Source organism: Trichosurus vulpecula, chromosome 2, assembly GCF_011100635.1.
Source record: "Trichosurus vulpecula isolate mTriVul1 chromosome 2, mTriVul1.pri, whole genome shotgun sequence".
Lineage (NCBI taxonomy): Eukaryota > Metazoa > Chordata > Mammalia > Diprotodontia > Phalangeridae > Trichosurus > Trichosurus vulpecula.
This window is the reverse complement of record NC_050574.1, coordinates 34,508,764-34,528,451: the sequence shown is the minus strand read 5'-3', so window position 1 is coordinate 34,528,451 and position 19,688 is coordinate 34,508,764. Positions and strand designations below refer to the sequence as shown.

Genomic DNA, 19,688 nt, shown 5'->3' with positions numbered 1-19,688 from the left:
TGTCTTTGCACAGCCCTGCCTCACTTAAATACAATTCACTTGCAAGTCATGGCATCACCTCCCTGAGGTCATGGTCCTCTTCCAGAAGAAGGACAAACGACCACTTTCTGGATCCAAGAGATACTCAGCCCTTCATTTTAGTATAGCCCACCTGCAATCACATTAACCAATTGGATTCAACTGCATTTTGATGGACCACCTACTGTTTTGAAGGGTATGTAAACTATGAGTCCGAAGACATGATTGTCTTTGGTCTCCAAGACACAGCCAAATGACCACCCTTTTATTAATAACCTGCTGGCCTTATTAATAACATGATAAAATTACCCAGAAACTATGTCTCTTGAACCTTTTTACACATCACACTCCTTTGTCCTAAGCCCTCCATAATCCAGCTTTGATCCATCCTGCCTCTTCTCATACTGGTCTCCCTCACAAACCTGAGGCCCTGGCTAGTGAGAGCACTCATCCTGTGTGGCCTGCCCTGGCCTTGCTCCTGCTCAGACTGGCCTGTCATCTCGACCCACTGCCATGTGCTCCCTGCTCCTGGCCATGGCCTCCACAATGAAGCCTTTAGCACATTCTGAGAGGATGACGGTGATTTTGCTCCCTGTTTTATCTCCCTTCAATCATCAGCCCCTTGGTCTTTTCATCTCTCTACACTCAACAGCATCTGGCATGGGCCTCGTGTATACAGTAGGGTTTTACTAAACGTTCATTGAACCCAGGGAGTAAGGACTACAAAGATGGAGCACAGTTGTCTGAGTGAACACTTAGAACAGGCAGAAAGAAACAGTCTTGGGAGTTCAGGTGGAAAGGTCAGGTCTACAAGTGGGGGCGTACCTTTTAAGTTCACAGTGCTGGGCCTGAGGAGAGCACAGGCTTGTGGTCTATGAAGGCACCTCGGTTTCTTGCACAGACCTCACCAACACATGCGAAGTCCCACCCGTTGAGGGCAGCAGGACTGTCATCATTTCTGACTCACCTGAGCACAGGACTCCTCGCTCCGGCTTCCATAGCTCATCCCCTCGCTCCAGGTGAGAGACCACCTCAGGTTTGGCAAGGATAAGCCCTGTTTGTGGGAAGAGAAAGGAGATGGGCCTGTTTACACTTTGGGGAGAAAGAGTCAGCCCAGGCTCCGCCTCAGTCCTCTGGTCTTCAGGGAAGAGGGGATGTGACAGGACATCCTGAGGGCAGCATGAGGGCAGGTGGGGAGCAGGGGGTGGCCATGACTAGGTTTCCTGGAAGGGTGTTTGTCTCACAAAGATAATGGACTTGTCTGCTGACAGCAGGCTGGGAGCTTGCCCCCTGTGGAGATCTCTGCACTGGGAAGGACCCTGGGGAACAGAGAACAATGGAAGGGCGGCCTTCAGACTGGTAGAACGATAAAGCTGCCTGACTGTGATGAAGTCTACGAGGCACAGACCTTTCTTCTGGGAGCAGGGAGCAGAAGCACTTCATGTATGGTCTACAAAGGGACTGGGAGCCCTGGGATCCCAGGAGCATAGACTTAGAGCTGGGAGGAATCTGAGGCACCCCCCTTTTACAGATGAGGAAACTGAGTCCCAGAGAGGCCAGCAGCTGCGATGTATCTGGGGCAAGATCTGAAGTCAGGTGTCCTTGACTAATTTCAGCATTCCACCCCCTACACCGAGCTGTCCTGAGCCCCAACACCAAGGGCAGAAAGGCTCCCCAGAAGCCTCACACCCAACAACAACTCTGGGGGCCAATCTGCCCCAAGGGACCGATTCTGGGCCTCAGAGGAAACTGTCCTTACCCAGGGAGACCAGGTTCCTGTAATTCTCCAGCATCACGTCCCTGTAGAGGTGCCTCTGGGCAAGGTCCAGCAGCCCCCATTCGTCCTGGCTGAAGTCCACAGCCACATCCTTGAACGTCACTGACTCCTGAAACATCACATGAATTCTGGCTTGTCCAGGGACATCCCCACCACGACCCCATGCAGAGCAGTGGAAGGAGTGGTGTGCAGGGTGGATACTGTCCAGCACCCTCAAGGTTCCAAGTCAAGTCTTTATTGAGCAGCTGTCCTGTGCCTGTCACAAAGTCAGTGTGACAGGGTCATGGGCTCCCTCCTTAAAGGCCAGCAAGTCCTACCGCTCTCATTTCATAGATGGGGAAACTGAGGCCCAGCACAAGAAGTGACCTGCCCATAGTCAGAGGCACAGTAAGAAAAAGTGGCAGGATTTGAACCCCGTGCCCTAGGAAGCACTTCCTTTAATTGGGGGTCAAACTGTGCAGTGATACTAACCCTTGGAATACTTCAAGGTTTGTAAGCATAGACAGAAAGTGCTCCCAGGCATAGATGAAGCAAACAGAAAGGGATGTGGTAGGAATGGAGGCCTGGCACCCAACTGGGAGGGTCTTCAGAAGCTGGCCAGTCCAACCTGTCCTTACAAGGATTCCCTCCACAACAGCTGCTCGACAGCTGTCAGTAACGGAGGACCCACTACCACACCAGAGGGGCCTTGCCCCAATGTTGGGCAGATGCCCCTCTGCACCTTCTATCCCTTCACTGCTCCTGTTTTTGCCTTTTGAGGCTAGGAAGAACCAGGCTAATACTTTCTCTTCCCCAGGATAGCCTCCAAGATACTGGGAGACAATGATTACACTTCCCTTAACTTTCCTCTCTCCAGGTTAGACTTCCCCAGTTCCTTGATCACTTTTCACTTGGTGAGAACAAGGCATTTAACAATGGCATGTAGGGTCTGACCGGGGGAGAGGACAAGGTGACTTTATCTCTGTATTCCTGGAAGTTCTGCCTCTCAAAGCTTCTGGAGATGGGACTGGAGGAAGGCTGAGCCAGGGTGGTTAAGGGGGGCAGAGCAGTCCTCAGTCAACAGGGAAAGAGGCTTAAGCTGAACTTGGCCATAAGCTTGGCCTAGCAGAGTGAGTTCATGCCAGAGAGTGGGGTCTACCGCCTTCTTCCCGCTGCCTGGGTGCATTTCTGAATATTATTTCTGACACAGAACAGAAAGGACTTCCTAGATGCTGTCTACGAGGTACCACAGATGGGGTGCTTGTGCTTAATTCTTGTGTTAATTCTAACATTTCTCCTTAGCCTCTGCTTGGGTGCCTGTGCCTGTACCCCAGTTCTAAAATCACATCTCTCCCTAGCTTCAGAGCATTGGCCCTAGTAGATTCTCTCCAGTTCAAGGGCAGCAAGCCTTAGCAAAACCTTTCTCTCTCCTCCTGATACTGTGGCCAGCTGTGCCTATCTATAGAATTTATTAGTTTAGACTCCCTATGAATTGCTAATTGGCTGTGCACTGGGACATAACAATATTTACTACTTACTGACCTTCCTGATATGTATCCTAGACATAGTCAAATGTATACTCCCTTACATTCATCTTGTCTAACAAGACATTTGATGGAAGCCACCTGGATATTCCCAGTCAGCCGTGACTGATGGTTTACTTAGTAACGTTTCACAGTCAAAACCACACCCCCAGGTTGCCCCCCCCTTGGGCTATTTCCCAGTGAACTCTGGGTAAGATACCTGCACAGTAGATACAAAAAGTGCATGTTCCTTTAAGAACTGACCACCCCTTAACCACTCCCTAATCCCACCCCAAAACACCTAATTGACAGGGTTCACCACCAAATCTCGTACTTAAACTTTCCCTGTGCCCTTGTAAGGTTGCAGGTTCCCTAAGAACTCTTGCCCATTGTAAACTGTAGTAAATCTTTGCCTCCTTGACTTAAACAATATTTGAGATCATGAATTCATTCCAGACAGCCCTGACCCTCTCTAGTACTTGGGTCTTTGAGGGGTACTCCCTCTCAATGACCCCGTCTGGGAACTTCAGTCTTGGGGCTCCTGGACCTCATCCCCCTCAACCCTCAACATCACCACTGCTGTCCAGAAGGCATAATGTTGTCCAAAGTACAGTTTCTACACAAGAGAAGGTTGACTTAAATAAGCGAGTTGACTCGTATTCACTGAATTCTCTCTTCCTCATTCCCTGTATCTTATCAGCCCCAAGTCTTGGTGGATCTTCAGTCTACGAGGGCATGTGATAAAGTGCTAAATTCCCTGCAAGTCCAGTCAACAGATGATGGATGGGGAGAAGAGACTTCTCTTTGTCTATGGTGTCTTTCCTGGGGGTTACAGCATGAGCAAGGTCTGTACAAGCAGTAAATGAAGCTGCTACTTCTAATCGCCTGTCTACACAACTGTACACATAATAGTAAAGCAGTTTTTGTTTGCACAGGCAGTGAATGAAGCTGCATACTTCTAATCACCCATCTATACAACTGTCTACACAATAGTAAAGCAGTTTTGTTCCAGACGGGGCTGCTAATGACGTCTAACTGCTGAGGTGGGAGCACGGGAGACAGAAGAAGGGCTATGACCCCTCATCCCTCATCACTAAAGCATTTGGAGTTGCTATTGCTACCTGTGTGTGGATGAAGTGCGATGGAGGGCTGGCCTTGGAGCCAGGAAGCTCTGCCTCTGACATGTACTGGGCAAGAGGCACTCAACCTTGTAGTTCTCTAGGCAACTCTAAGACCCTTGAATTGTGGAGAGGGTGCTGTCCTGTGAAGGAAGATGTATCCTCACTAGGGAATTCCTGTGCCAGAGCAATCTCAGGGCCAGCCTCCATCCCCTTCCCCGCTAACAGGCCGAAGGCATTTTTCCTACACTCTTCAGCCTCAGCTGATGTGCTCCTGGGTCCACACGCACACATACACACATAAAACAGAGCAGGTTGGGGCAGAGGAGTGAACATTAGTCAGGTAACAGTGTTGAGAAGAGAAGGTGGAAGGGCCCTCTGGCCTGAGGATCCCCACCTCAGCTGTCCTGATGTCCTTTCCCAGAAGCCTTGGCAGGGCGGCCACTGCTGACGGATGAGCCAAGGAGCAGCTAAGAGGCAGAAAGGCCTCGTGACTGTGTCCCTCTGCCTGTCACCACGGGCCCCCATCAGCCTGGATGACAACACCTCCGCTGTTTGGCGCACAGAAGTCTCAGGGAACACATCTTTTATCAATTATGTTACATTTTCCACTCTCAGCAGATGATTTTGCTCCTTAGTTTAAAATAAAACAAACTGAGTGTATGAATGTAATAATATTATTGTGCCATGGGGATAATGTGCATGAAGAATGTGAAGAAATATGGGAAGACACGCACGAAGTGGTGCTTGGTGATTTAAGCGGAGCTAAAAACCAACAGCTGTTATCATCACGACTATGGAAATGAATGTGCCCCTGAATAACAGGAAAAGCGGGCCCCAGATCCCGGAACAAAGGGGCTGTGGGCTTGTCTGTCTGTGAATGGAAACCCCAGGCGGTGGGGAGACCCCTCGGCCCAAGGCCACCGCCACACTGTGTTGTCCCCGGGCAGGATTCCACCAGGGTTGTGTGGTGGGTTTGTACGATGGGTGAAAACAAAATTTATCAGGCCTAGAATGGTCCTTCTTTACTTGTTTGTTAATTCACTGGGTTGTTCTGTTGTGTTAAAACCTGAGAGTTTACCCTAACATTTTAAACCCTTTGGAAAGTATGTTCGTCTGACTGTTTTTGCTGATGTTTGTTAGGTTTACAATGAGAGATGTTTTTTTAAAAAAGCAAATGTTTGTTGAGCTGAACTGAAGATGGTCACAGGCCTGTCCCAAAGCAAGACTGATTTGGCTTCCCAGTCTCAAGTGTCTGCCTTCTCCGGATCATCCTCTGTACCATCGCTAGAGTGATTCTCCTGAAGCCCAGGGCTGACCATCACACTCCTCTGCTGAAGAAAGGCATGTAGCTCCCTACTGCCTCTAGGGTTAAATTCAAATTCCTCTGTTTGGCATTTAAAGCCCTTCAGGAAGGGCCTCCTGCCAGCCTTTCCAGAATGATCACACTCTGTTCCTCACACCAAACCGTTTCATTTCCCACCTATGTGCCTTTGCACAGGCTGTCTCCTCATGCCTGGAATGCCCTCTCTTCTCACCTCTGTCTCTAGGATCCCTGGCTTCCTTCGAAGCTCAGTCCAAGTACCACCTTCTCTAGGAGACCTGTTTTGATCCCCTCAGATGCCAGAGCCTCCCACCACCCCAGAAATGACCCGGAATTCACTATGTATCTATTTGGCGTAGACTTATATGCAAACACATCTCCCCGCCGTGGATCCTAAGACCTTGAGAATATAGACTGTTTCATTCACAGTATTAGTATGCCCAGTGTCTTTCACACAGCAGGTGCTGATTGGAATGGTCTCTCGATGGTCATTTGGGATATGCCCCACTGATGCTGCTCCCAACCTCTGACAGTGTCCCCAGATTCTCCCTGACTCTCATCAGGTGAATGCCAATCAAAGCCATAGACTTAGAAGATGGTATGAGGGTCTCATGCAGGGCAGAGCAAGCAGGCCAGTTCAGTTAGAAAGCAGTGGGCATGAGGGGGACAAACATGAAATCCATCTGAAGAAGTAGGCTGGAGCCAGATGGTAAAATGCTTTAAATACCAAACAGAGGAGTTTGTCTTCTATCCTAGAGGCTATGGCCTGGGCCTGGAATCAGGAAGACCGTTTCAGTGGTCTAGGTGAGAGTGGCTGTGGGGATGGCTCTGGCCAAGGGGAAGGACACAAGACACTGAGGAACAGGGATCAGCAAGGCTGGGGAAATGCTTTGGGGAGAGGGAGTCTGAGGTGGTGAGCCCCAGGCGACACTGGCAGAGTCTGGGAGGGAGGATAAGCAGGCCAAATAGAATTTGCTGCTGAATCCCCCAGCTCCTGACCCATCTCTGTCCAAGCACCACAAAGCCCAAGCCTGGCCTAGCCCCACCACCCATCAATTCTACACTTCCTATGCTGCGAAGCTGGGGCCCTTCTTTTATCAGACCCCCTCCATGGGCTGGGCCAAACTAGCTTCCTACACCACTTCTGTCCCTCTTGGCAGAGGACTTCCCCTCCTACTATACTGAGACAGTTATGGATAATGCTAATTTAACCAAGTCCCTGATTATACTGAGTCAAAATCTACTTTCATCCTATGGTCCTAATTCTCTGAAATCACAAAGGAAAAAAAACCCAACCTTTGTTTTCAGAGGACAACCCTTAAAGTGTTTGGAGAAATGGATCATCTGCTCCCACTGCACAAGGCAGCGGACAAATGCTGGGAGGATGGATGAGCAAATGCTAGGTGGAGGGGAACCCCCGAGGGGAGCCCCCAAAGCAAATGGAGAAAATCATCCCCTATCCCTGTGGAGGTCTCATCACCAGAAGCAGCTTCATAAATATGGTGGAGTGAATGCTGAATTTGGGAGTCAGGAGAAACCTGGGTTCAAATCCCATCCTTGAGACTTGTTGTTGGCCTCTCTGAACCTTAGTCTCTTCCTCTAGAAAGGAGGAGAATTTCTGTAAGTACCAACCTCTGGGAGTTATTCAGTTTAATTCACTGACTACCAGCCATGTAGAAGATGCTTTGTGGGAGAACCAGAGATAATGTTTATTAAAATGTTAGGGAAATGTCAGTTATTGGTATGATTTAGTCTCCAGTTCCCTGGGGAAGAGGGTTGTCTCAATTCCCTGGGCTGGTTTTGGCAGGGCAGAGACATTACAGAATAAAGGGGAGAAATGTGGGGGACACAGAGATGGCATGTGGCATCCCCCCCTCAACTCACCTGGGGCCCAGCAGTCAGGATTGCAGCAGCCATTCCCTCCTCCTCCTGAAGAGAGGGCAGAGTCTTCAGAACTAAGAGGGAAGACAGGACGCAAGAGAGAAGGACAGGTTAGGCATACACATGCACGAACAGTTTGGGGACGACCTCTTTCCCATCCAATCCCAGGGTCATGGAGGAGGTTGATGGGGGCCTCCCTCTTGACCCTGTGATCCCAGCAGGCTCAGACAGACAGCTGGGCCCTGGGATTCAGACACACAGGCTGAATGAGAAGCTCTGTGCACAAAAGCTGGTGTCCTGGCACACAGACTGAAGACCCTCTATGCCTTGGGGGGGGGGGTTTGGTTTTGTTTTTTGTTGCAGTACTTTCCCTCCAGGCTCCCGATAAAGACAAAATAAAATCCCAAATGGGGCACATGACAAGCCAAGGTCACACGTTACTGAGTGAGGTCCGGTGGAAGGGTGGGCTTCCAAAGATGATGAGAGAGCACCCCCAGGGAGGAGGTCAGTGGTGGGTCCATCACTGCATATACACTGATACAGGCAGACACCCCACAGAAGCCTCGGGCCAGAGAGATCGTCCGTTCCCTTACTCTACCCAAGGACCCCTTCTCCCTCCCTTCCAAACCTCATTCTGATGTTTCTGAAAGAGCCTCCTTTGCTTTTCAAGCAGATGGTTCAAATATTGCAGGGTCACAGCCTACTTACTCGGCCTCTAGATACTGTGGCTTCACCAAGGACCCCCCCACCATCCCCCTCAAAACGGACAAAAACTTCTCTGCTCTGGGCTCCACCCGAAGAGTCCTCAGGAGGTGTCTCCCCCTTGGATGGGTCAAGCTGAAATAAAGAGGACTACCAAAGTACCAACCAGGGTCTTTAGTGGAGGTACCGGGGAGCCCAGGAAAGCCAGAAGAGCGGGGGTTTAAATACATTTCAACAGGGAGGGAGTCTCTTGGGAGGTATAGCCAGGAGAAGCTGTTACATAAGTTGTTTTGCATAACAACCTAAAGTCCACAGAGAAGGCTGAGGGAGGTGGAGGGCGTGATGTCAGGTCAGTACAGAGGGCTCCAGGTGCAGCCACAGAGACTCTACAGAGAAAACACAAGCCTTGATCCAACCGGTTTGAGCCTGCTCTGACCATGGGGTCAGGGTCAGGTAGACCCTCTGAGGGCTGCATGCAACAAGGGAAAGGTGGGGGGAGAGAAAAAGAGACAAAGAGGAGAGACAGTGAAGGAGACAAGAAGAGGGGAAGAGAGAGAATAAGAGAGCAAGAGAGGGAGAGAAAGAGGAAGGAGAGAGAGAGACAGAGAGAGAGAGAGAAGACGGGGGTGGGGAGAGGGACAAAGAGAGCGAGACACATATAGAAAGACGGGGAGAGACAGAGAGAAAGAGAGGAGAGGGAAGGAGGGGGGTGGGGAGAGACAGAGACAGACAGAGAGACAAAGAGACAGAGAGACAGAGACAGAGATAGACAGAGACAGAGACAGAGAGAGAGACACACACACACACAGAGACAGAGACAGAGAAAGAGACAGAGAGAAAGAGAGGAAGAGAGGGAAGGAGTGGGGTGGGGAGAGACAGAGAGACAAAGAGACAGAGAGACAGAGACAGAGACAGACAGAGACAGAGAGAGACACACACACACAGACAGACAGAAACAGAGAGACAGAGACAGAGAAAGACACAGAGAGACAGAGACACAGAGAGAGGCAGAGACAGAGAGACACACACACACAGACGGGGGGCAGGGGAGGGCCACCCCCCACACCTCCCACAAGGTCTGTGGGGGAGGGGACACGGGGGAGGGCGCCCCCTCTGGGGCCACGCGCAGGGAACACTCCCAAATGCACACACTCACACCCCCCTGGTCTCCAGTGCACACAGACGCTCACAAACACACTCACACGCACCTGGCCACACCCACTCTGACACACTCAGAAAGTGCACACACACAGACACACACAAACACACCTGGCCACAAACACATCCACAGGACACCCCCACCCCCATCCCTCCCCCACGCGCGAGCACCCGCACGCGCACGCGCACAGTCCCGCGCGCTCCCACGAGAAGCTCACCTTCAGGCCTGTAAGCAAGTGCGCCTGCACGGCAAAGGCCGCGGGACTACACTTCCCAGAATCCTCCAGGCGGGAAGCGGCCGGGGTCTCTCACTGTCCCAAGACTCCATTTCCCAGAGGCCTCCGCGGCGGCTCCCTACTATCCTGTGATTGTTCGCAGGCTCCACCTCTCTTCCCCATCCACTCCTCCCCTCCCAACCCCCCTTCCCCCCACCTCAGCGTTCTAGGAAGAAGGGTGGAGCAAGTGCAGTGCAATCTGACACCCGGGAACACAGACGGACACAGACACACACGCACACAGACGCACCCGCACCCGCACCCACACACTCTGACTCGCCAAGATTGTTATCTACATGGATATCCACAGTCACGCACGCATACAGTGGCTCACGCGGATATAGAGAGAGACACAAACACTCAGGTAATCTGTGAAACACAAAGACCCACAAACATGTTCACAACGGCACGCCCCGAGCTGCACGGAGACAGCGGGGTACAGACACAAAGACACACACTGCAGGGGAAACGGCACCTCACACTGGGGTTTCAGGAATTCCCCAGGAGATAAGTGGTCAAAGGCTATGAACAGAACATCAATATCCGCAGGAAAAACGTATCCCGAAGCACAACTAATAAGAGAAATGCAAATTAAAACAGCCCTGAAGTTTTACCTCATACCTAGAAAAGTGTCAAATATGACAAAAGATGGGAATAATTGATGTTGGAGGGGCTGGAGGAAGACAGGCACCGGAACACGCTGCTTGTCTGCACTGGCCTGACTGGTCTGGAAAACAATTGGGAATTATACCAGAAAAGCCTCTAAACCCTTTTGATCCAGAAATCCCTACCGGACCTATACCCCAAGGAGGCAAAAGTTAAGGAAGAGAGGTTCCATATTTGCCAAAGAATCCACAGATGGGCTTTTTGTTACAGCAGAGTACTAGAAAAAGCGTGTGCCCAATGACTGGAACAGCTGAACAGACACGTGTACGATGAATGTAACGGAATATTATTGTGCCATAAGAATTCGAAGAAATAATGGATTCAGAGAGATCTGGGAAGACTTCTAGGAGCTGCTTTGGAATGAGGGTGGGACACTCTTAAACTCTTCCCATTATTGGAAAAGAGACTGCTATCCGTCGGTCCCTTGAGTTTGACCTTGCCTTTGTCACTGCCCTCTTTTGTCATTAGAGGGGCGGTGCATTGGCGCCAGGAAGACTCGACTCTAAACCACACCAGGGACGCTTTCTCACTGTGTCACCCTGGGCACGGGTGCCCTTCTGTGCCTTACTGTCCTCACCAATAAAATGAGGGGCCAGTACTTCATGGACTTCCGGCTCTGAATCCATGGCCCTCGGGATGGGAGTGGTCAACCAAGAGCAGGAAGACTTCCAGACACGGGGTGACGGCCGAGAGCCAAATCCAGACCACCATTATTTTAATATTTCAAGGTCTCATCCCATCGTCTTCCATACTTTGCCGGCTGGGAGGTTGGTGGGTGGGGAAGGCTAAATAAAAGTTTGTGGGCTGGCGCCCTCTGGTGGGCAATGGGGATACTGCAGCCCCTTGAAGCCCTGAAGACTAACAAAACCGCTTGACTGGTCACTTGAGTCAAGTCAAGAAGCATTTATTGAGCACCTACTATGTCCCGGGCACTGTGCTGAGCGCTGGGGATACAAAGAAAAGTAGAAAAAATATAGCCCCTGCTCTCAAGAAGCTCATAGATTAATGGGAGAAACAGTGAAAACAAATACAAGCAAGGTATGGTGGAGATGATCAGAGTGCAGTGCTGCCTGGTGGACAACCCATGTATCATACCACCCTGATGGTTAATTCCTTGACAACCTTCACTTCTGTAGTTTGGGGAAAACAAGGCAGGGAGCCAACTGTGAGCTGCTGTTGCTGTGGCAGCACTTCAAGCATCATCTGAGAAACCCAGCAAGTGTAGTTAGTCCACTGTCATCCCAGGAATAGAGGACGAAGGATCACTAGCTGGACTCTGCCCCTCCCTCTGGGCTGATCCTGGATAGTTTCTCCTTTGCACTGCCAGCCTTTGGGCAGAGTCTCCACTGAACTGCAGCTGCTATGTGGACTGGTTCACCTAGCCCCCAACTCTTCTAGCTTTTTGTATTAACTTCACTGGTGATGAGATACAAGTTAATAATACAGGGCAGCTAGGTGGTATGGTGGTGCATTGGTAACTAAGGTGGGACTTTCTTACTGTCTTAGAATGATAAATTGATGAAGTCTCTGACTGAGCCTTACTAGGTGCAAACCCCCAGGCCCAAACCCCTATCTGCTAGGTGCTAAGCCTACATGGGTGTGAAGCCCTCAGGGTCCCAAGAGAAGTTGCTAAGATCAGAGCCAATAGTAGGAGGCTAAGTTCTGGTCGCTCAGATGACCGTTTGATGATGGCTAAAGAGTGTACAAAAAGAGAGAACAGAGCTATTTTCAGGGGCTCTCACTCTAGGAGCAGTGTTGATGTGGAGACTGGGCAGCTGTAGTTAAGAGCCCTCCAGCTTGTGAACCCAGATGTTGATGACTTCTTGGTAACTAGGAATTGTATTTGGTCTGTTTATAATGTATGTTTGTAATTTGTTTTTATTTGCTCTGAAGTTCAGGGTGCTGGCTTTTTCTCCTGAACCAAGTGAATGATATATGTATATGTTGGATTAAAGTAAGATTGTTAACCTGTTAACATTACTTTCCTTAATAAAGCAGATCAAAAGAACCTGTGCTGGCAGCATTCTTGTTGTTGGGCTTGTGTTGGTCTTTCACCCCCACAGCAGCTGCTAGCAGAATTGGTGCAACAGGTGGATAGAGCACCAGGCCTGGAGTCAATAAGACCTGACAATATTTAAATGGTCTCTCTTCCATCCTCCCTCCCTCCCTCCTTCCCATTCTTCAAACAGAGGCTGTAGAGGAGGGTTATTGCTCAGCCATACATTGGACCACCTCAGTTGTCCACTGAGCTCCAGCTTGGGAGATGCCATGAATGTTCAGTCTCCTAAAACCTTCAGTTGCTTTCTTATTTGAACTCATCTAGACAAGGCTCATCCAGCCCCATGAGGAGGCTAGAATGGCAAGTTGTTGTTTTAGGGTAATCCCTAACACATAATGAAAACTTCTTTGAGGCTGGAGAGAGATCCTGACTTTTAATAACTTGCTTGGGAACAGGCTGCTGGCATCACTCACCAGTCAGAGCTCACTGCAGGCCTCATCTCACCCAGGGGAGTTAGGATACGTGAATTAGGCTCAGCCACCAGCAAGGGTTGGAATAGAGAAGGGTCTACCCTGAAGAGGGGAAGTGGGGGGCTGGGGGATAAACTCTCTGGAGGACCCTGTCCCCTGTGAGTTGGACTATAATGAAAGCTGAACTCTGCAGAATCCACACTTTCGAATTGTGGTGCTGGAGATGTTTGAGAGTCCTTTGGAGATCAAAACAATCAGTACTTAAAGAAATTAATTCAGGCTATTCACTGGAAGATCAAATATTGAAGCTGAAGCTTAAATACTTAGGCCACAGAATGAGCAGATGGGACTTATTGAAAAGACCCTGATGCTGGGAAAGTTTGAAGGCAAAAAGAAAAGGGGACGGCAGAGGATGGGATGGATAGATAATGTCATGGAAGCAATGAACATGAACTTGGGCAGACTTCAGGAGATACTAGAGGATAGGCTGGCCTGGCATGCTCTGCTTTTTGGGGTCATAAAAAGTCAGATACAACCGATACAACAGATATAGATATTACAACAACATCCCCTATCAGAAATGGTGGAGGACCAGGCTCCTGGCCCAGGGTGGTGGTAGATGCAGTAACTGTCCCGCTGTCTGGTGGCTTTGTATGACACAGGGTGGGAGGAAGCATCCTGAACCCCCAGCACAAAATACCACCTTTTGAGCGGAGACTGGGAAGTCTCACACTTGACCCCACAGCATCTCCACTTTTGTAATAGTGGCCCTGCCCTGGGACCCCCTGGGAGCCGAGGCGGCAGCTGGGGACATTCCAAGGACCAGCAGCAACCTTCTGCTCGCCTAGAATCCCCTTATTGCCACTGCCATCTGGCCCTCCCCTCATCTCTCTCCTTCCTCTTTGCTAACTTGTTAAAATCAACTCAAGTTGTTGAATGCAAACACAGGAGTCATATCGGGGTAGCTGAAGAGTGTTTTCATTTGGGTTTGATTTGGCATCTGCTTGTGACCCGACAGCCAGTAAGTATCAGAACGATTGAATAGGTATATTTGTACAACTTCCTTGTTGGAAAACCCCCAAATATTAAGAAATAACATTTCCTCTGGTTTATGAAGCCCTTTCCAGATGCCTCAAAAAGGTCTCTTGGAAACGTAGGTGATAGGTTGAGGAGAAAGAGGTCTCTCATAAGGAAATGAATGGAGGGTGGACCCTGGTATGCAAGGGCACAGAGACCTCCCATGTTAGAGTTCTTGCCTTCCTTATCCATAGAAAGAAGTAGCCCAAGACCCATTCAAAAGAAGAGCTATTTAGATGAAAGTCTGGATATTGATACAGACACGCATCTCTGGGAGGAGTGGCCCAGGAAGCAATGAGATGTTGACTGTGTTGTTCAGCTGTTCAGGGACGTTAACCCCAAACTGTATTTTTATGTATGTGATTTTTCTCCTCTAAGATTCTATGTATGTTACCTTGGGGAGAGACATAGAGGGCATAAGGGAACTATGCTGGTTTAAATGTCTCTAAGCCAGAAATGGCCCAGTTATTAACGTTAAATTAAATAAATTTGTTTCCGGTAGACTTGTGCCTACAACACAGAGTACATTATTAATTTTTTAAAAGTTACGTAGGGGGAGGGGAAGAACTAAACCCCTGAATTGACATTTAAATTATAGAAAATTTTTGTGCATGCCAATCTGCCCAGTTATGACTCAATGTGCAGTTTCCTTCCCCAGCTCATTTTATACATAAGGAGCTGTGGTAAACAAGGTTAAGTGATTTGCCCAGGGTCACACAGATAGTAAGTGTCTGAAGCCAAACTTGAACTCAGGAAGAGCAGTCTTCCTGATTCCAGGTCTGGCACTATACGCTGTGCCACCTAGCTGCCCATCAACCTGTAAGCCTGTTTTTTAAAAAATTAAAAAGGAGGTGAGGAGAGTGAAAGGCACCAACCATTTTATAAAGCATATAAAACAGAATCATCCCCCTGTCAGGCTCTGGTGTCTCTGCTTCCTTTGGGCTGGAGATTAGAAAAGATCATAGAAAAAGAAAAGCAGAGAGGGGCTCTCCTCCCCCCAGGGAAGAATGAGAAGCAACAAAACCCCAAGAAAGGCTTCTTAACCTAGGATCCATGAACTTGGTTCTTTTAAAGAATGTTTTGATAACACAATTTCAATAATCCATGTATGTTTACACATTTAAAACACCATTTTGAGAAAGTGTCCGTAAGCTTTGCCAGGCTACCATAGGGGCCCATCGATGATTCAAAAAAGGCCAAGAGTTCTTGCCTCCGAGTGATCCTAAGGCTCTGCGAGTTCAGGGCAGCTTCCTGTGCACTAATCCTCATGTATGGACATGCCTATTACAACCTTTATACATCCAGGCTCTAAGGGGGCCAGGACAGGGATGCTCCTAGGAACAATTGCAAGTTGAGGGGATCCTCTGTGGTCCTGGCCTTGAAAAGGATAAATTCGGGGTGTGTCAAATCCTTACAGCCTACAAGATATAGAAGGATTATATAAATTCCCCATAGAATCATAGAATCTTAGAATAGGAAGGGATCCCATGAAGGTTTTTTGCCCAACCAACCCCTTCTGGGATGAGTCCCCTCTACCACAAGCCCAGCCAATGCTTATTTACCTTCTGCTTGAAAAGCTCCCCTGACAGGGCATCTGCTACCTTAAGAAATGGCCAGTTTCTGAAAGAGGAAGCTGAAATGTCCCCTTTTACTAGTTCTCCTCTGAGAACAGGCCATGCTTTCCTTTGGCACTTCAAGGTGAAGAAGGGGTTGGCCAGCCTTAGGTACAACAAGGGAGATGATCCTGCGTATTCTTTCAGGCCTTCCTCTTACACCTGTGCTCCAGCTGAGGACCAAGGCTTTTAGGCAGTTCTTAGGGGGTGCATGTCTTCATGAGTTCTGTGTGCCCAAGGGAAGTTCCTGTCCTTCTTTCTCCTTGTTTCTTAGTCTTAGGGTTTGGTCGTCATGCCAAATATAGTGACTTCTCATACTGATGGAGATGGTTTTTGGTTTTTTATAGCCAGGATGGGGAAAAGGGGAAGGTGGTGACTAACAGTTTTTTCCACTCTTAATGTTGACCCTTTATGAATTCTTCTTGAGTTTGAATGTAGCCCCAGACATTTACTAGCTGTGTGACCCTGGGCAAGTCACTTCACCCTCCTTGCCTCAGTTTCCTCATCTGTAAAATGAGCTGGAGAAAGAAATGGCAAAGCACTCCATATCTTTGCCAAGAAAACCCCAAATGGGATCATGAAGAGTTGGACATGACTGAAAAAACGAAGTGCTTTACAAATATTATTTAAGGGCAGCTACATGGCGCAGTTGATAGAACGCTGGGCTTGGAATCAGGAAGACTCATCTTTATGAGTTCAAAACGAGCCTTAGACACTTACTAGCTGTGTGACCCTGGACAAGTCACTTCACCCAGTCGGCTTCAGTTTCCCCATGTATAAAATGAGTGGGAGAAGGAAATGGCAAACCCCTCCAGGATCTTTGCCAAGAAAACTCCAAAAAGCATCAGAGAGAGTCAGAAGTGACTGAAACGAGCCAACAACAATGCTGACCCATCGGGGCCATTCTCTGAAGGCCGGGTTGGAAAGTCCCGCTTGTAGAGATTTCATAATGGGAATTTCTGGAGGACGCTAAGGCAGGAACTCTGATTGTCATCTGTCAATGATCTTACAAACTTTAGCCAAGAGCTTCTCTGGATAGGTCCCAGGATTAGGTAAAGGAGACATTTAATAAAATCACCCTTAGGGGGTCTTTTCCAGGGCTCCTTGTTTTTGTATGACAAAGCAAATAAGTAGTTTCCAGGATCACCCTTATTTTATTTTATTTTTCCTGTAATTTGTCCTGAATTGAGATTTCACTGGCATAGGAAACTCCTGAGGAAGAAGCCCCCTGTACCAATGTATATATTGGCAACTGTTGAGAAACTCCATAGTCTTACAGTTTCCTGGGTCACAGAGGAGTTGCCCAGAGCATCATGGCCTGCTGTGTGTTGGGGGCAGATGTGAACCTTGGTCTTCCCGACACTGAGGCTGGCTCTATGGCCAATGTGCCATGCAGGTAGTGGGATGGCGAGTCTACCGGCACCTCAAACTACTCTAAAGAGCTAGAAGAGAGAAGGGAGATGCTACGGAAGACAGAGCCCTAGGAAGAACCAGGCTGCAAGAAAGCTAAAGTCGAGATAAGCTTGGAGGGAGTTTAAACATGCGGTAGGCTGGGGGTGGTGCTTTTCTTTCTTCCTTTTTTTGGACTGGTTGTGGGTGTTAGGCCAGGAAGAGAGCTGAGGCTAGTGATAGAATCAAAGAAAGTTCACAGATGCACAGCCCAAACCATCTATTTCTTACTTCCTTTGCTTTAAAAAGCCATCTGTACATGTCTTTGTGTTGTATAAAACTCAAGCTTGTGGCTTTAACGAACAACTTTCTTCAGGAAGGTGCCCCAAGTGGCTGTTATTTCAGATCACAGACTCAGCATCCTACAAGTTTTGAGGAGGTGACTGACTCCAGGTAGAGTCTAATATATACCAAAGAGGAAAAGGAAAAATAAGGGGGAAAATCTTTTATAACCAATCAACCATTAAACATCTCTTAAATGCTTACTGTGTGCCGGGCACTGTGCTAAGTGCTGGGGATACAAAAAGAGGCAAAATTCAGCCCCTGCCCTCAAGGAGCTTACAGTCTAACCAGGCAGATAACAAGCAAACAAATATATACAAAGAAGCTACATAGATGATAAATAGGAAATAAATAACAGAGGGAAGGCACTGGAATTAAGAAGGTTAGGGGAAGGCTTCCTATACAAAGTGGGATTTTAGGTGGGAAGCCAGGGAGGTCAGGAGTCCAAGCAGAGGGAGAGTGTTCTGGGCATGGGGGATAGCCAAAGAGAATGCTCAGAGCTGAGGCATGGAGAATCTTGCGTCTTGTTCATGGCCAGTGTCACTGGATTAAGGAGAATGTGTTGGGGAGGACACAAGAAGACTGGAAAGGTGGGAGGGGGGCAGGTTATGAGGGACTTTGAAGGCCAAACCAAGCATTCTGTATTTGCTCCTGGAGGCAAGAGGGAGCCACTGAAGTTTATTGGGTAGGATGGTGACATGGTTGGACCTGAGTGGAGGACAGAGTAGGGAGAGACCCCCAGCAGGCTATTGCCATAGTCTAGGTGTGAGGTGATGAAGGTGTGTACAAGGGGGGAGGGCTGTGTCAGAGGAGAGAAGGGGATATATTCACGAGATGTTGAAAAGGTAAAATTGGCAGGCCTTGGCAAGAGCTTGGATATGGCAGAGAGGGTGAGAGATGGTGAGGAGTCCAGGATGACTGCTAGGTTGGAAGCCTGAGCACTATGAGGAAGGTGTTGCCCTCTACAGTAATAGGGAAGGCAGGAGGTGGGGAAAGTTTAAGGGAAAGACCATGAGGTCATTTTTGGACATAGTGAGTTTCAGATGTCTACTGGACATCCAGTTTGAGATGTCTGATAGGCCACTGGAGATGTGAGCCTGGGGGTTGGCAGAGCTACCACAGATGGTGATAGTTTGGTGCTTAGCTATTTAATAGAGAGATGAGTTTGGCCTAAGCTTTTCTCAATGAGCCTTATACTCCAACGGTTATTCTCCTGTGTGAAGTCTTGTGTTTGATGAGGGATGAACGCCACCTGAAGAATTTCCCACATTCCTTACACTCATAAGACTTCTCTCCAGTGTGGGTTTTGACGTGCTCTGTAAGAGATGAGCTGTAGCTGAAGGATTTCCCACATTCATTGCACTGATAGGGTTTCTCTCCAGTGTGAGTTCTGAGATGATGAGTAAGGGATGAGCTGTAGCTGAAGGCTTTCCCACATTCATTGCACTGATAGGGTTTCTTACCACTGTGAGTTTGATGATGTTGAGAAAGAGAGGTACAGTAACTGAAGGCTTTCCCACATACCTTACATTTGTAAGGTTTCTCTCCTGTATGAGTTTTCTGATGTTGAATAAAGGCTGAGCAGTACCTGAAGGTTTTCCCACATTCGGTGCATCCATACGGTTTCTCTCCTGTATGAATCCTCTGGTGCTGAGTGAGGAAGGAATTCTGGCTAAAGGCTTTCCCACAGACACCACACTCATAAGGCTTCTCTCCAGTGTGAATTTGCTGATGCTGATTAAGGACTGAGCAGTAGCTGAAGGACTTTCCACACTCACCACAAACATAAGGTCTTTCTCCAGTGTGAATTCTCTGATGGTAATACAGGGAAGCCCTTTGGCTGAAAGCTTTCCCACAGTTACTGCATTTATAGGGTTTCTCTCCAGTGTGAATCCTCTGGTGCTGAGTGAGGAAGGAATTCTGGCTGAAGGCTTTTCCACAGACACCACACTCATAAGGCTTCTCTCCAGTATGAATTTGCTGATGCTGAGTAAGGACTGAATGGTACCTGAAGGCTTTCCCACATTCACTGCACAAATAAGGCTTCTCTCCAGTATGAGTCCTCTGATGGTAACATAGGGATGATTTCTGGCTAAAAGCTTTCCCACATTCATCACACTCAAAAGGTTTCTCCCCAGTATGGATTCTCTGATGTTTGGTAAGGCATGTGCTCCAGCTGAAGGTCTTCCCACACTCATTACATTTATAAATTTTCTCCCGACTGTGTGTTTTCTTGTGCGTGATTGTACTCTGCCTGAACGGTTTCTCCAGATTTCTCTGCTGTCGCTTTAACTTCTCCTTGCATTTCCAGGTTTCTTCCAATTTCAAGTCCCAGGGACCATTCTTTATAGCTCTTTCCAACACTGGAGATGACATT

The 19,688-nt window shown here is 48.5% G+C and overlaps 1 protein-coding gene across 1 annotated transcript in view; it reads right to left on the bottom strand.

Moving 5' to 3' along the window:
- LOC118839020 (zinc finger protein 850-like) overlaps positions 1-19,688 on the bottom strand; it is a 902,460-nt gene that overhangs the window by 845,270 nt on the left and 37,502 nt on the right. Inside the window, exon 6 of the mRNA XM_036746407.1 lies at positions 18,515-19,520. Coding sequence (XP_036602302.1) covers positions 18,515-19,520 — 1,006 coding nt within the window. The remainder of the gene's footprint in view (positions 1-18,514; positions 19,521-19,688) is intronic.